Source organism: Festucalex cinctus, chromosome 3 (assembly GCF_051991245.1).
Source record: "Festucalex cinctus isolate MCC-2025b chromosome 3, RoL_Fcin_1.0, whole genome shotgun sequence".
NCBI classification, from domain to species: Eukaryota; Metazoa; Chordata; class Actinopteri; order Syngnathiformes; family Syngnathidae; genus Festucalex; species Festucalex cinctus.
The window spans coordinates 9566359-9584723 of NC_135413.1; the positions used below are offsets into that span (position 1 = coordinate 9566359).

Below are 18365 nucleotides of genomic sequence, written 5' to 3' on the forward strand. Positions count from 1 at the left end.
TTGAACCTCACGACTCTGGCAAGATTCTGAAGTACCTGGTTAAGGCGAAGGGTAATGGGATATTTACAAGGTTTTAGGTGAATTAATGAGTATAAATTTATACGTATTTGCATGCACGCGCACGCACGCACGCAAACGCACACACGCAAACGCAAGCAAACGCACGCAAACGCACGCACACATACACACACACACACACAAAAATAAAAAATAAAATAAAAGAGCAATGATGATAAGACGTTGAATCGGTAAGACTACCGAATGAACAATTCTGAGCTCTTTAAAAAAAAAAAAAAAAAGAACCATATCACAGAGCAGCTCTACTTTTAAAGTTGCAGTACTGTCCGACGGATTTCCGTTGCTCTTTGTAAACACAACTTTCAAAACTGACGCTTGACGAAGTCGAGGACAGCAGCCAACCACGAACGAGCATGAAACCAGTCCACCAATCAGGAGTGAGGGTTGCACAACGGAATTTGCATATGCCACTGATAGTAGCTTGCCTTCGAGGCTTAGCTGGAGGGAAAACGTTGAGTCTCCGCCCAGAAACGTCCGGTCAGGCCAAAACAAATCCATCGGACAGTACCTTTAACACTGTCAACAGTACCTCCACTTTAATGTCATTCTCCAGCTCGGCGTCCAGGAAGTCGAGAGTAACCGGTTCCTGGAATTTTGGATTCTACAAGAAATAATTTTAAAAAATTAAAACAAAGACTTTGAATGAGGTTGGGAAATATTTCAGTGGTAGCCTTTTTATTGTGCAACTGAATAATACAACTCATGGGCCTATTTTTAAGTTGTTTTGTCATATTCATTTATTTCCCTCTCCTTTTTTGTTGATAATTAGTTAGTGCCTGATGCAATGAAGATTGTCCATGTGTCTGCAGTTTTGAGACAATGTTTCAAATGTCTATTATACTGTATCTCTATTACACTATATCTGTCATGGCAGCCCATATTGAAGGGAAAAAAGAAAAACTTCTATCTTCAGATCAAAATCACACCTCTTCCACATGTGAACCAAAATCTGATCCATATTGGATATCTGTCAATATGAGTGCAACATAAGGGTGCAAATCAGATAGCTTTTGTGTTTAGGTCTGGGTCAGTACTTAATGAGTCCACTAAATGTAGCATCTAAAAAATGTACACAAAATCACGAGTCTGATTTGAGTAAAAGTAACACTGGGCCCTTACTACATGATGTCCTAAAAGTCACTACACTATTTCGTTTCAGGTTTCATTTGGACTGATGTGAGGACATCAGCATCTCATTGACATTGAATTCCGCAGAGCTTGCTGATGAGCCGATCCTTTGAATCAGGTGTGTAGGAGCGGGGAAACCTCTCAAACATGCAGGACTGTGGACCTCGAGGACCAGAGTTTGAGGCTTATGTGATAATCTTCTGCTTGAAGCCTTTGAACAAAATGAAGTCGGTACAAGTAAAGGTTTATCACTCTCTGAAGCATCTGATGAATTGAGCTTGGTGATGTTGAGTTCCAGTGCAGCCCCCTGGACTGACATTCCCTATATTTGCAAACTTGCCTGCTTTATATGTTTGATGTTTTCATTAGCGGTGATATAGCAAGCATTCCGCTGCGTGTTTTGTCTACAACAGATCCTGTTTTCGATTTTGCAATACTGCCTCAATTTCAATTGGCTAGCAATTTAGCAAGAGAATAGTACACTTACAAAAACTATGCTGTCAAATGTTGACAGCCTACCATTAGATGAATGTTACCTAAAACAAAATAAAACAAAATAAGTGCATAGTGACTTTTGGGACAACCTGTAATGTGCCATGTTTAAAGTAAAACATCTGTGTGGTTTTATGGTGGTATAAAATGAAATGTGAGCAGAATGACGGTGCTATTTTAGTGCCCGTATATGTGCCAGATGAGACAGTGCCAATGAGTTGAAGGGACATTACGGTGCTGAAAAAATATTAAGCAGTACACTTACATCACATTAAATGCACAGTTAAGATGTGTGTAAAATATTCAATGACACATTGAAATTGCATGAGTTCCTTACGTTTGGCGGTAAGTAAAAGAAAAAAAGTGCAATGAAAGATGAGGCATCTCAGCATGAAAATGGGAGAAGGGGAACAAAGAATAAATGATCAAGGGCAAGCAATGACGCATGAGACAGAAGAAGACATCAAACACATTGAAGGAAGACAAGAAAGGATATGAATAGAACTGAAATGGTTAATGAAAGGAATTCAAATAAAGAGAGGAGGGATTTTTTTTTAAAAGCAATAACTTGATATGTTGGAAACAGGAGATATATTTTACACATTGGAGGGACTTACTTTACCCCAATTGTCTAAAATAACACCATCCTAGAAAGTCAGATTGGGAATTATATTTTGAATCACAATGCTAATGCTAAATAGGGTATGCTAAAAAGAAAACTGCGGTAAAATATGCACATACTCATCTATGGCTACTAAACTGAATGACTAGTTTTATGTGCAAAGCCCTGAAAGATCTCACCTCATGAAAAGTGACAGCATACTTATTATAGAGCCTTGAATTTCTGTTCTGGATACTTTTCTGGGAAAATCATGATAAAGGGTTTTATAAAATAGTTTTCATAGTGGTTGGTGGGGTTGTCAAAATACAGGTGTGGCATAAAAAAGTAGTGTGCAGGTTATTCCTCTGCCAAAAGCCAATAAAACATTTACCTACATGAATTAGATAACCAGTTTTCTTGTCTAAGTATCTGTAGAAAAAGTTGAGAGCGAGATCTTGGTTGGATAAACCTTACCTTAAGTGTAAAACATTGCTATTTTTAACCTACAACATGGCAGGTTAATGTAGTCTTTAGCCAGTTAGCCAATTTACATCTAAAGATAACCTTAATTAGCTACTTAATGTTGATATAAGTTCAGGTGAGCTTCAGCTAACTGTAACTGAACAATATGCTTATTTTCATCTGATGTGAAAATGTGAATGCAGATCGAGTTCAGGTTAGCTGCTAACCTTTCTCTGAAGCTCACCTTAACCCAACTAAAGGTTAAAAGGTTGTGTATTCCATTGTACCTTAAGGTTGCTATGTGGAGTATACAATACAATCATAAGGTTAAGTTTAGTTCTAGTTCAATGTTTTCTATACAACTGAAGTCAACTGTACTATTTGTCTATTTTTGGTCTAAAAAACAAACGGCAAGCTAATTTCAAGAGCATCATGTTGCCAAACATTAATGTGGGATAAGGGTTAGCTGTAGACCAAAGTCAAATAGGCCTATCCAGCTGAAGCTTACCTTAACTGCACAATGTAATGTTGTGGCACCTACCTTTGGCTGGAGATTGGGATGCAACAAGACATAGCCGTTTGGATCAATGGCGAAGTAGTATCCGTTCGGACCAATCTGATGAAGACAACATAGCAAACAGCAAATTTACAAGTAGGCAAGTTACAATCAATCAATCAATATTTTGTATTGCACTTCTCATACAATAAATGCAACTCAAAGTGCTTTACATGGTTTAATATTTGTACATACACCGGCTTTAATGTGATCTAAAAAACAAACAAATAATGCCGTTTGACTGACTGTGAAACGTGGCGTGAGCTTCTTGATGTCTTTCAGTGACACGTCGATGCCCATCACTCCGAGAATGAGCTGATTTTGATGCTGAGAGACAGACATGCAGTGAAATACATCAGCTGGCCTCTATACCGTTGATTCTTGTACATCTGTGATCATGTGTCAACTTCACCACACCTCTCCGTTCCTGTCGTCTTTGGTTTTGGTCTTATTGAAGACGGGAAGGGTCCCGGTAATAACCAGACCGAGTTCCTGAGTAAGGCACAAACACAAAAGGTCTATAATACCTTAAATTTATTTTTTAATGTCTTGTATACAAATAGTTGGGTCGTGCCTGCCCACCCATCAACAGGTTTGGGGAGTCCTGGTCCAGAAATTAAAAACTCTGCTACAGATTGGTTTTAGCCATAGATGCTTCAACTCAACTGGCAGGTACATGAGTCCCCACCTGTTGATTAGAAGTACCTGTGGTGAAATTGAAACTGTTTCAAGGTTTTTAATTTCTGGACCTGGATTCACCATCTCTGTTGATAAGTGATACATTGAGTCAGTCTCATAGGCGAACTAGGCAGTCGCCCAGGACGACATCTCGTGGAGGGCGCGCCAAATTGCAGGGCGAAAAAAATAAATAAATAAATAATATTTTCCCCAATCATTTCTTTCTTTCTTTCATTTCCAAATAAGTGACTGTGAGATCATGACTTGGCGCCCTGAACCTGAGTGTTGCGCACTAATAAGGGTTTTCAATACTATTAACAAGGACAGGGATTCTAAAATCGAATACCAAATGATAGTTTCAGTCACATCTTTTCTACAGTTCCAGCCCAGCTCTGCTATTTTATCTCTTCCTCCTCATGGCCAGTCTTACCCTGGCTGGGGAATGCATGTCTTTTTCTTTTTTTATCTTTTCTTTTTTTTTTGTAATTTTTTTTATTACTATTATTAGTTACATTACATCTCAAGGTAACTTGCCGACAAATACACTCGTGGAAAGAACATCAGAAAAACATTGGACAATAGTTGGCACATTATAAAAGTGTCTGTTTTGTGTTATGCTAATGTGCTTACTCTTGACTTTGCACGAGCTTACCCATGTCATCTGTCAGGTGCACACGCTTCAGGACTATGTGACAATTAAAAAAAAATAAAAAAATAAAAATCACGTTTGGCCACATCAGCTTCTAAAGCTCATCTTTTCTTTGTTTTAGCCTTTTTAGCACCTGTCTTTCTGCGTTCCATCTTTATGTGTTTATTTCTGCGTGTGTCTCTCCTGCGGTTGAGTCAAGCTGAGCTATTAATTCGTTCAAGTTACGCTATTAAGTAGTATTTATTACGGAAGCAATAATTAGCAAACGCACTATTCTGAAACTCCATGCTAAGCATACTGATTGGCTGTCGTCACCCAATGTGCAAGCAGTGGTGGGGAGGGGGCATTGGAGTTGGAGCACAGAGAAACCGAGAGAGAAAACGAGAGAGAGAGAGAGAGAGAGAGAGAGAGAGAGAGAGAGAGAGAGAGAGAGAGAGAGAGAGAGAGAGAGAGAGAGAGAGTCAGACAGACGCTTGCTAAACTAATAGCGAATGCTTGTTTCAATCATTCTGCACAAAATAGCGGCCCAAAGCCTGATTTATGGACCACCAGGCCAACCAAGTGGGAAAATTCACGCCACTCCAACTTTGTCACTCTGGGCCTGGCAATGTTTACCAAAAGCACGTTATTGTATAATTTTGAAATTAGCGAATTAGCGACCTCTGGTGGCCCACCGGGAAACTGCCCATTAGTCCCGCCTTCTCAAGACGGGCCTGCTCACCAGTGCATCAAGATACACGTTGGTCCACTGGACTTGTTTGGCCTGCTTGTCTGCCAGAACCATGGGTCTGCCCAGGACATCTAGGTACTCCTAAATTAGCGAGAGAGAAAAAAAAACACTGAGTCATGTCTGGAAATAGATGACGACAATGTATCAAACATTTTATAAAATGACCTGTGTGTTGATTCGTATGGCTCCGATGGAGGGGATCTCATAGAAGTAACCTAGAGTCAATAAACAAAACCAGAAGATGGATCATATGACGGCATATGTTGCAGACAATGTGAATGTGTGTGCTGCTGCACCTTTGTTGGAGCAGGCCATCCACTGAATGGGTCCTTTGTCATAGTTGTGCTGTCCCACGGAGAAAGTGAAGATCCTCACCTACAGCATTATGACATTTTAACTCAGGTTTCCTTAGCATGGTTCCTTTCTCTCAATATAAGGTGTAACAATAAGATGTAAAATTGCACACTGTACTGAGCACAACATGCCTCAGTCTCGACTTACTTTAGTAGTAATTATGCTCTGTTGTCTCAACATGCACACAAGTTTTTAGTTTTTTGCTAAAAGAAAAAAAAATGTGAAAAAGACAGCTGCATAACTCAGCAGAAGTAACATCGACAAGAGAATTGCTCTTCAGGCCTTTTGTTGTAAAAATAATAATAACAATAATAATAATAATAATAATAATAATAATAATAATAATAATAGTAATATTATATTAATAATAATAATAATATAATATAATATAATATTACATATATATATATATATATATATATATATATATATATATATATATATATATATATATGTATGTATTTTGCTATGTCTGAATGAAAATGATTCTGGAATGACCCCCAAGGCTAAACACTTTATGACTGCAAGCAATTACACGTTGTCATGTGTGTTACCAACTTTTTTGTCAGCATTGTATTTCTCCAGGATGGTCCGTGCTCGCTCTTCTCCTCCATCGGTAAACAGCATGATGATCTTATTACAGTTTGCTCTGCTGATATTTGTCTGTTCACACACAAAAACATGAAGATTATTAGACTTTGGTCTACGCTGTATTCAGTCACACTATTTTTTCAATTTGATATATTATTATTATTATTATTATTATTATTATTATTATTATTATTATTATTATTATTATTATTATTATTACAATTTTGAATGATGTGTTAAATGTAATGCTGAATCCAGCCCACGCATGTCATGGTACAGCTAAAAAAAAAAAAAATATATATATATATATATATATATATATATATATATATATATATATATATTCTAACAGAAGTAGCAGATGTAGCCAGCAGATGGCAGCAAACATCAGGACATTATTAAAGCTGTAAAAAGCCGCATCTTTCATGCTCTCGTAACTTATACTATATGTATAAAATTAATTGCATACACAATGAAGGCAAGATGTACCCCCAAAAACACATACTAATGGTGTTCATCAGTTTTTTTTAAATTATATAATTTAATTGATAATAATAATGAGCTAAGATAATAATAATCAGGCAGCTATGCCTGATCCGGGGTCCTCTGACAGGTCCGGTAAGCTTGCAAACTTGTGTTTTTTTTCTTGGTGTGCAGGAGAAATGTGATGAAGTATGGCGTTATCAAAAGTCAGAAATGGAGACACTGAGAAGTGAATGGACTGAAGCGTATGCTTTAATTTTACCGGCATCGAGCACTACGAGCCCCGTGTATCAGTCTACGAGTGCTCACTATGCGTGAAGTTGATTTTGGGAACAGCACAAAATACTTTTACCGACTGCTTGAGGAATGTTTGTAAGCAATGGCAGACACACTATTTGAAGAGAACGAAGGAGAGCAACTTAAGTCTGTCAAATTTGCTTGTCATCCACAACAACAACAAGAGCAGATCAGCACTCGGAGGATGCACACTCAGATGGACAGCACCATCCCAAGTGCCCGGTGTATCTCACTAGCTGAGGGTGAATCAATCAACTGATATACGTGACAATCCTCAACTTTTGGTCCGATCCCATCACGAGGAGACTAAAACATTTATAGAGTTTTGGGTATCACAGCTTTGAAAACACACACACGAGAGGAGAGGACATATATTGAGACAAAAAGGAAATGCTGAACGAGAAAGGATATCCATCAATTTTCTTGACCACTTATTCCTCACAAGGGTCGCGGGGGGTGCTGGACCCTATCCCAGCTGGCCTTGGGCAGTAGCCGGAGGACACCCTGGACTGGTTGCCAGCCAGTTGCAGGGCACACAGAGACGAACAACCATCCACACCCACAAGCACACCTAGGGACAATTGGGAGCGCCCAATTAACCTGCCATGTACGTCTTCGGAATGTGGGAGGAGACCGGAGTACCCGGAGAAGACCCACGGGGGTATGGGTAGAACATGCAAACTCCACCCAGGAAGGCCAGAGCCTGGACTCGAACCCGAGTCCTCAGAACTGGGAGGCAGACGTGCTAACCAGTCTTCCACCGTGCTACACGAGAAAGGATATAATGTGAAAATTGTAGTATTCATAACGAATGGAAGCTTTTTTTTTTTTTTTTTGTCAATTAATTGACATGTTTACAATTGAAAAAAGAACAGAAAATGAAATTATTGCTGGTGTTTTTCATGTCTGGACCCCGGTCAATTGGGCTGATCGGGTTAGTGGACCTTCGGCCAATTTAGTTGAGGACCCCTGCTCTACAGTTTACTGCTCTAATATGAAAAAGCTGACTAAAAAGAAAAACTCAATTGAAATGAAACAAATATTCTCAAACAGAAAAACTAATTGAACTGGAAAAAAAATAAAAATAAAAATAAAATGACCAAAAATAAAATATTGAAAGGAGGTGATTACCACAGCGAGCTGCTCAAATGCAAATTCAAATCCCTTGGTGTAGTTGGTGATGCCCTTGGCTGTGATGTTTTGCACGGCATCCTTCAGCAGCTTCTTGTTCCTCACGTTGGCTTGAACCAGATGGTCGAAGCACGCCGTTTTCTTCACCATGGTGTTGAACTAAGAAACAAAAGCCAGCGCTTAATAAATGACACGCTGTCGTAACTTGAATGAAACGCTTGGTGGTACGTGCCAGTTTGGCTCGGCGCAATTTGAAATACATTATCACATGAGCAACACATACGTAAATGAAATACAAACACACACACGCTCACATACTCATGATGAACACACGTCTCACTCCCACCTGGCCTTGGTTGTTAGGAGCCAGTGGAAAAACAGACACATTCATCAAGCCCCGCTAATTGCTTCACATCCTTGAAGCGCCACGACTCGGTACCCATGGCAACAAGATCGGAGCCAGCTACAGTATATAAGAACAAGATTATGCAGCACTGTCTTGTTTATGTTTTGCCTCTTGTGGAGCAAAAAGGTGAGGAATCAATTTCCATACACACACAGCTCAAGGTCCTCGGCATCACTCATTCACATTCACAGGAAACAGTGAGCCGTACCTTGCCAGTCAGTAAAATGATTTTTGAATATTGTGTCATTTCTTTTAACTGCATAAAACAATCCACTGTAGCATCATGCACATTTGAAACATTTAATTCAGTAATACTTCTGTATACCAATAGAGGGAGCCCGAATCCCAATACTTTAAGTAGTTCATGTGTTAACGTATCACCTTATTATTCTATCGTGGAAAAGTAGGTTGTTACTCTTTATACTGACAAAAAAAGTTATGAAATAATGTTTCATCAAAAAAAAAAAGAAAAGAAAAAAAAAGAAGTTGAGGCCGCTATAACATTATGCAGTGTGGACATTTGATTCACATAGAATTCAGTATCTTGCTTGTTGGAATAGGACTTTGTTCCCTCATTAAACTTTAACATCATAATATTACGACCTTATCTTGGTGAAAGACAAAGTCATAATATTTTTATTCTCTATTATGACAAAATGTGTCTTTTGGTAAACATTATGGCTTGATTTAAAAAAAAAAAAAAGAAGAAGACTATTTTCAGAGCATACCAAGTTTTGTTAAAGGTAACTTTTTCATTTCTATGGCATTAGAGGTAGACATGGTTCTTTTGTTCAATTAATTTTAGAACCCAGAGGTGTGTGTGTGGGTGTGTGTGTGTGGGGGGGGATTCCCTGGAAAATGTTCTGCCATCTATAAATCTTGTGAACCCCTGATTAACGAATTGTACCCTAACGGCTTTAATGACAAAAAAAAACAAAAACGTATCGGATAGCATTTATTGCGTTCAAATGTCAAATCTCAACTAATCAGCGTTTCTTTATTTCTATGTTGCTGAAAATCACTCAACAACAAGCTTGTCTAACCCGTGCATGTGTGCGTGCGTGTCTTTCTTTCCAATGGCCAGCTTTGAAGCAGAGTCTCCTTTGACAATAACAGACAAACGCATCTCGATTTGACTGAAAGGCCACGATCACAATGAGTTTAAAAAAAAAAAAAAAAAAAACTCAAATCAAGAAGACAGCAAATAGACGTGCTCAAACACAACAGAGGTGTGTGCATAATGGCCCGTGTTGTCATATAATCCATTAAATGGAGGACGAGGAGAAGTGTGTGTGAATAGGGAACATGAGGAAACTGGGTGGGTGTGTCATAGTTTGCAGAATGAAATGAGTTCATGTCATGAGAAAAGTCATGTTTACACAGATGGTGATTCTGCTGTCAGGGGTGGGTGGTGAGTTTTATATTTAATGCAAAGGCAATCATCAGACACTATACATCACTGGCCTCTCAGACTTGAAACTGAAAAACAGATCGAAAAGATTAAATGCCAATGTATTGGACTTACAAGTTAAAATATTGCTGAACTGTACTAAAACAATGCATCGCTCTGGATGTAATGCAAAGTTTAAGCCAATATAATACTATGCCCAGTTTCAACATTTAATTCAGTGATTCTTTGTCTATCACTTGAGCGCTTGTGTACCACACTTATATAGAGAAATGCTGCACTGCAGGCATTACTATCCATCCATCCATTTTCCAAACCGCTTATCCTCACCAGGGTTGCAGGCAATGTTCCCTCTAATTTTCCATTTGTCTCTGCATTCATACAAACTTCTAGCGCAGGGTTCACCAATTCCGGTCCTCGGGGTTTGGAGTCCTGCAGGTTTTAGATGTTTCCACCCACTAGCACACCTGATTAAAAATAATCAGCTCATCAGAATGCCTGATAACGATCCTGATCTTTAGTATCAAGCGTGTTGGTAGACGGAAAAATCTAAAACCTGCAGGACTCTGGACCTCGAGGACCGTAATTCGTGCACCCTGTTCTAGAGCGTTCCGAAGACTACGGTGAGAAACATCCATGGACTTATATGTCAATGAGTCACAATGCCACCTATTCACCATAGCGAGAAGTAACGCCACCGGCGGCCATCCTACGTTGCCACACACTCAGCCCGCCAAACTTGAAAATCTTGATTTACTGTCTCTACGGTGAAAATGCCGCTGTGTGTGGCATATGGTTGTACCCATAAGTTAGAAAGAAGTGCTACATGCACATTTCACCAGTAAAGAATACATTTTCTTATAAGCTATATCTGTGAATGCTACTCAAAGATTTGTCCGCATCATGTTGTCAGAAGCATGAACAATGAAATGAAAGCAAAGCCCATCAGGACAAAATTGGTTATGAAAACTAAAACAGACTGTAACATTGTGTATGTTCATTAAACTCCAGAAACTCTAGGGCAGGGCAGGTGGTTGAGTGGTTAACACGTCCACCTCCCAGTACTGAGGACTCGGGTTTGAGTCCAAGCTCCGGCCTTCCTGGGTGGAGTTTGCATGTTCTCCCCATGCCTGTGTGGGTCTTCTCCGGGTACTCCGGTCTCCGCCCACATTCCAAAGACATGCATGGCAGGTTAATTAGGCGCTCTGAATTGTGCACTTGTGCGTGCGTGTGGATGGTTGTTCGTCTTTTTCACTTTTTTGTCACATTTTTCTTTCCCACTGCGTTAACCACATGTGCTATATAAAGTTTTCAATTTCTTTATAGGAATTATACAAATAGTTAATACAGCTCAGGTTAGATTTATTCATTTAATTATTTTTTGCACTGCAGCCATTTGCTGTGCGCTGAGAGGGCGAGAGCACTGCGCGATTGCGCACGCGCACAGCTTAGACTAGGGTACAATGGTTGCAGCAGGCATACTGGAGCCTATCCCAGCTGTCAATGGGCGGGAGGTACACCCTGAACTGGTCACCAGCCAATCGCTGGGCATTGCTAAATTTGTCTCATTATGTGTTTTGTGTTGTTTTTGGAGTGACTTATTATTTATTTATTGGTGTTGTTTTCTTGGCAAATAGCACTTATTTATTTATACTTTTTTAGTGCGTCTGACATATTAAGCACATTTGTTACTGTTACCAGACAAATTTAAATTGTACTTTTTGGTACATTTCTCAGATCAGTCCCATCATTGTGCACATCAAAAAATCAGTTTCTCATTTCTTTGAACAAGTTGCAAATGCTTTGGCACATCCATGCAAATGATTACGTAACGCCTCTGCTGTTTCATTGCCCAGTCTCTGGCAATCAATCTACCACAGGCACTACTAAGGTGTATCCAACAATTTAGAATAACTACCGAAACTTACGTAGCAATTTACATCAGAACATCCATCCAGAGTACACTGTTACTGTTACTTGTATATTTACATCATTACTAAGCAATTTGACTGTCCTATCCGTAAAAAAATGACACAAAGACTCATGATTCTCATGGTGCTTACACCTTGAATGAATGGCACAAATATATGCTTTTTGAGAAATAAGGATTTTGAGAAAGAAACTGTCTCTTTAACATTGTTTTACAAATTTCAATTCTGATCTGAGAAATGTACCAAAGGATAGAAGAACTAATTTTCATTGTGTGTCATGTAAACCTATTGTGGACTGTTTTCAGCATTTTTGGCCCTGACAATCATAGGAGGAAAGTGATTTTCTGCCATCACTGGGAGTATTTTTTACAGTGTATTACACTGTTGTGACTGTGAAGCGCTTCGAAGACCAATGTGGCTCCAAATGGGTCCCAGAGCAGACATGGAGATGGATGAGTGTCTGTGCAAGAGAGTAAAGTGAAGCGAAAGAGACGACCAGATGGGATATGAGAATTGAACCACTTTTTTCTTGCCAATGGACGAACAATCAGCTATTAGAAAACAATATTTGTGTATTTATTTTCAAACTCAGCATGTATCAAAACCTGAGTGACGTCCTACACGCTGGGATCTATCATCATCCCATCCCAATAGGCACTGGTCAATGGAGACTTCAGTCTTGCTCCTCTGCACCCTCTGCATGTGAAGTGTTAAGAGCTATGTACTGTATTTTGAAGGGAGAACAATATTTTGTGAGGTTATTTCTAAATGTTTTGTGTAGAGTGCTTAGTTTGTTCCAGCTGCGGCTGTTGTGAAATCTCTTTATTGAGTTGAGTTGAATTGAGAGTGAAAGGGTTTCCCCAAATGGGACTGAATCCAGTACCTTTTTATTGAGCAGCTGTGTTTTTTTCTCATCATGTTTGTCAGTAATGTCTGATGGTACGTAATATTCTGGTGATGTACTGTATGTTACTACAACTACTACTACTACTACCACTAGGTCTGAAAAAAAATGAGAAGTGATTGTGTCAAGGGCGGCACGGTGGACGAGTGGTTAGCACGTCCGCCTCCCAGGACTGTGGACTCCGGTTCGAGTCCAGGCTCGGACCTTCCTGGGTGGAGTTTGCATGTTCTCCCCGTGCCCGCGTGGGTCTTCTCCGGGTACTCCGGTCTCCTCCCACATTCCAAAGACATGCTTGGCAGGTTAATTGGGCGCTCTGAATTGTCCCTAGGTGTGCTTGTGAGTGTGGATGGTTGTTCGTCTCTGTGTGCCCTGTGATTGGCTGGCAACCAGTCCAGGGTGTCCCCCGCCTACTGCCCAGAGCCAGCTGAGATAGGCTCCAGCACCCCCCGCGACCCTTGTGAGGAATAAGCGGTCAAGAAAATGGATGGATGATTGTATCAACATAGCCATATAGATTCTGCCTTGAATTGTAAATGAAACAATAGAAACAAACTTTTTTGTCTATGTGTTTACCATAGCAGCATAGTATTGCACAACATTATTTTCGCTTGCTCTGTTACGAGTAACCCATTGTATGTTCGTGATCAATGACATTTGTGAGAGAGAAATTGTTGGTCAGGAGAGCTTCTACATTGTGTTCACTGTATCTTCACTTTATTGGTGTTTCCCAGTAATTTTGTTTACAGCCTACTGAACAGTTTTTTGGGAAAGAGTCTGTCTGTCTGTCTAGTCACTAGACAGACAGACAGACTCTTTCCCAAAAAACTGTTCAGTTTTCTGTATATTTGTGTGAAACACCCGATGTTGTGCTGGATTAGCCATGACACAAGGCTCAAGGCTAATCTTACTGGTCTTAATGAGACCTGAACACTCCCTTGCTCCAGTTGGCACTCACCGGCCTGGCTGCCTTCTGGCTGCCTGCTGGCCAGACAGCAATCAAACCTGAAGGACCTGGTTTACTGAAGATCCCAAAATAGGGACATTAAATTATATTCAGTAACTCTAACCGATTTTGCGCACTGTGGGCAACAGGTGTAAAAGTGGTGGTATTTAAAAGTAAGTTTTGTGCTTTGGGTAGCTCTAACAGTTTATAGTACTATAGAACATTTTGGTGAAAGTGTGAAATGGAGTTTGTCATCGGTGATATGGCATGTCTCCTTGCGACTGGCTCAAAGTCACCCCTGTGATTATTCACATCTCAATCAAAGATATGTTGCACTCATTTTTGCTTCTGGCATTTCAACATTTTTTATGGAGTAGAAAAGATGTGTTCTCCCTAAAATCGCACTCAGGTTTGATCAAATCAGATTGAACAAATGTATTTGCATTTACTCCTCCCAGCACAGGCAAAATGTGTTTGGCGTTCACCTGAGGTGAAAGGCGGTTCAACAAACTGTGAGATTAACCCTGAACAACGAATTGACATAGTTGATAGGATTGATAGTTGATGGGAAACTTTGCATTTTCAGTTCCAATCCAGCTGATTCCAGTGAGTTATATCAACGCTGAGTAGCCTCACCTGGGGCCTCATTTATAAAGCTTGCGTAAGATCAAAAGAGGCCAAAACTCTACGTACGAACATTTCTGCGCCAAAGGTGGTATTTATAGAAAACAAACTGAACGTGAAACTTTACGCACCGCCACGTCAAGTCTGGACCTACCGTACGCAATCCGCACATTCTGGAGACATGGGAAAACAGTGACACAATCAGTTTTGTGGTGCATTTCTATTCCTCAAACGACATGTATGCTGGATGTTGGGTCACGTTAATGTTTGTTTTGCTCCAGAGTTTCTCGGATGTCACAAGCACGCAGTGGGGCGGAAAGCTGCATGCGAATGAACATTTTAAACGCTCGTTTTCTCTCATTGATCACCTATCTTGAAAAAGCCTCATGCAACAAATCATATTAATGACAACTATGTAGACACATAATGCACGCATTACATCATCGCGCCGCCCAACAATATGCCCCAATAGTAACTTCACCCGCCCGCGCCGCGCAATTGCCATTAAAAGGCTAAATAAAACGCACAAGACACAAGACAATAAGGATTGAAAAAAAAAATAGCTACAAAAATAGTCTGGTGCAAGCATCTTTGCTATATAGATATGGTTTTGTCATGCAAATAAATAAATGCGCGCGTCAATAAAGTCTGCCATAAACGTTCACAATGCGATACACGCAGTCGTGATTCTGGATGAAGATCCATAAGCAACACATTAGGAAATATTAACAACGATAATAGGGCGGCCTATTGATCGCCTAATTTAGTGACAATTTAGTAAGTCTGAGTAAAAACAATACAAGTGTAAGCGGTTAAGAAAATGGATTATTATTATTATTATAATTATTATTCCTTTCCTTATTTAAAAGATAAAAATATGACTCTGTGCGCCATGCAGCGGCATTATTGTGACTCGCGTCCTGCTTGCTTTTATTGGCCTTTTGTGACTCGACCTCTTCAATGAGGGTTTCAATGTGTACTGTACATCTTGTTTTAAAATCTTTTTTTTTTTTTTTAAGGACCTACTGGTCACACGAAAATTCTAGTACAATATGGTGACTTTAGATTTCTTTCTTGCCTCTCATTGACCGTCCAAATTGTTTTGGTTTGATGTTCGCCGACACGTGCTGCTTATTAATACGCAGATGAGTTGCTTTCCATTGCAAAATATGGGGTGAAATAGGCAGACTTGGGGCGGGGAACGGCGTGGAGTTTGCTGCGCACACCGGTTGGGATCATGTGGCATTTATAAAGGGAACTTTCGTGCAGATTTGCGTATGTGTGTATACGCATGGTTTTATAAATCTCATTTTTTTTTCTGCGTACGTGCGTTTTGAGTTTCGTTCGTACGTACTTTTCTGCGCAGGTTTTCACGCACAGTTTGGAACTAGTGCCGCTCATTCGTGCTTTCGTGCGCACCGGAGCGGAGGGGGCGTGTCCCTTGGTAAGGTAAGGTAATAATAAGAAATAAGTAAAATAATGATAAGGTAACTGTGCAGAAATGCCACATATACGCGGTCTGCGCAATTAAGCGGCACCTTCATCAATAAGGTTATTGTCAAAATGACATGCCATGTTGGTGACAAAAGTGAACTTTACGCTGTAGACTACAGGCGTATTTACGCAAAAAGTTGCCGCAGCCGGCTGAATGAATGAGGAAATGAATTGTCATGTGTGGCTGAAAGGAGGCGGGTACAGGGAAAAACTCGAGGTTCACTGTGAAAAACCTGCTACCGACCAGGTTAGGTTGATTGACCATGTTACTACGGTAACTGACCGAGAGCTTAAAGGAACACAAGACTTATGAAAAATTAACCAGCTATTCTGTGAAATTGATCATTTCAACTCTTCCCTGAAAAAAATGCCAATTTATGTTGCGCAATTATGATTTTATAGCACTTTTTATGACTATTTTTACGTTAAGTAATGTATCAGCATTTTGGACAGTCACGTGATCATCGTGACGTATCGCGTGCGTAAAATACACATTGAATGCCGCCAGTGGAAGCATTGAATTCACGAGGAATTATCGCATCCCACGGTAGAGATCAAAGGTGAAATTACGCCTTACAACAAAGAAGCACTTCTTCAAAAGCAGTACAGCCACGGAGGACAGCGAAAGCCGGGATAAAACTGGCAGATTCGGCCGCCGGCAAGTCGAGTGAATGGTAAATTTCGGGGTGACTTTTCACTCTGCTACATGTCGTGTGCTAAGCCTGCTTCAGTCCAAATCAGGAGCGGCCACCCACCACTGCCCCACCCACACATGGACATAACATTATGTTATTATGTTATTATTTTTACATTTTGTTGTTAATTCATGCACACATTGAGTTCCTCCATATATTGACTTGCTTCACAGGCATATTACGTTCCTCTTCATCTGACAATTAGTGGAGATCTTAAACATAGAAGGGCCAAAACATGCCTTGTGAAAATTAAATTGCACTAAAAAACTAGCCACCAGAGGTTCCTAGAACTGCACAAATGGAAATCAACCCGACTTTTTTAACAGATGTGTTGCATTTAAATATCGTGAACATGACGACAACGATATTGTGACAGTTTTAATATCACAATATCGCGCTTATCGTTACATCCATATCAGGTACATGGCGTCGCACACTGTATGATCGAATTCGGACACTTAAACGGTTTAAACTAAAATTCAGGGAATAAGATGACAAAGATAAGTGTACTTTTATTATTTGTACACAATGCCTAATCCAATACTGGAAAGTGATTAATAAGCCTTGTGTTGTTTTAAATGATCTGTTTTCAAGAAACAGACTAGAGTTCCCACTTATCCTCTGTTTTCAGTTACCTCCCTTTCTGAAACGAGTTTCCAACTTTTCAGGGTTTCTTTACCCAGGTTTCTCACTAAACCTGCTTTTTGAAATACACCCTTGCTCACTAAATCATCTGTTTGCATGAGCAATCAAGTTTGTGGCCATTTTAGAATGAGCAAACCTTTAGTAAATCAGGCTCCAAGTGAGCATATGGGAGAAAAAAAAAGTGGGAGAAATGAGAAAACCCATAAAAGAGGATTTGCACAAGTGAAGAATGGGAAGGAGTAGCCAACAGGCGTTCCTTTGACCTACAACAGCTGTCGAGGGAGGGTAGGCTTGTGCGTGTGAGCCTGAGAGTGTCTTCCTTGACCAAATGCCAACTTGGTCCCTTGGCTGCTGTTAATGATGTTCACATTTGAGATTAATGATGGCATGTCAAGTCCCGACACCTCCAGGTGGCTTGCACTAGTGTTGGAGATTTTCGAGCGAGCCCGCGGTTGAAAAGACAGACATGTTGAGAGGGTGACACCGAGACAAAATGATGACTTTTGATGAGTGTGACCTCAGTTAATCTGCTCCTTTCTAATTGATTATTTTATTTTATTTTTTTTTTAAGAGGAGCGGCACAAAGGAATTTATGAGGATGATGATTGCATAACCCTTGGACTACCTAACAGACCAATCAGTAAAGCACAATACTAAAGCAAATACAGTCATACAGAAATAAACAGTTTGTGCATCATGATTAATTAATTGCAGCTCCCACTATAATAAAGTCATACAGCTAAATGGAGGAGAATTTCACTCAACAACTCTAAGCGACTCCATAATCTGCTCTAATATTAGTTATTTTATTGGAGAGGATAAAGAATATATGCCTTAAAGTATTGTTATGTTGACTGTTTACATGCATTGCTGCAATGTTTGTGTTCAAATAGCCGTTTCTTCAAAGGAACCCCGACTATCATGATAGGTTTGCTCTATGTTATTTATTTGGTTGTTATACTACCTAATGGGATTCATTGTTCAAAAATCTTTTCCAGTTTAATACATCGTGTAGAAAGTTTATTTGGACGTACACCGCCATTGTTATTTACGTCTCAACTCATTCAGTGCGGCGTGTCGTAGAA

General features: G+C 39.9%; 1 protein-coding gene across 1 annotated transcript in view; it reads right to left on the bottom strand.

Moving 5' to 3' along the window:
• Window positions 1-18365, bottom strand: part of LOC144015591 (voltage-dependent calcium channel subunit alpha-2/delta-1) — a 132655-nt gene that overhangs the window by 43654 nt on the left and 70636 nt on the right. The window contains exons 11-20 of the mRNA XM_077515714.1: window positions 8231-8389; window positions 6287-6391; window positions 5671-5749; window positions 5540-5589; window positions 5366-5455; window positions 3735-3809; window positions 3564-3644; window positions 3303-3377; window positions 2500-2559; window positions 608-664 (exon numbers count right to left, since the gene is read on the bottom strand). Coding sequence (XP_077371840.1) covers window positions 608-664; window positions 2500-2559; window positions 3303-3377; window positions 3564-3644; window positions 3735-3809; window positions 5366-5455; window positions 5540-5589; window positions 5671-5749; window positions 6287-6391; window positions 8231-8389 — 831 coding nt within the window. The remainder of the gene's footprint in view (window positions 1-607; window positions 665-2499; window positions 2560-3302; window positions 3378-3563; window positions 3645-3734; window positions 3810-5365; window positions 5456-5539; window positions 5590-5670; window positions 5750-6286; window positions 6392-8230; window positions 8390-18365) is intronic.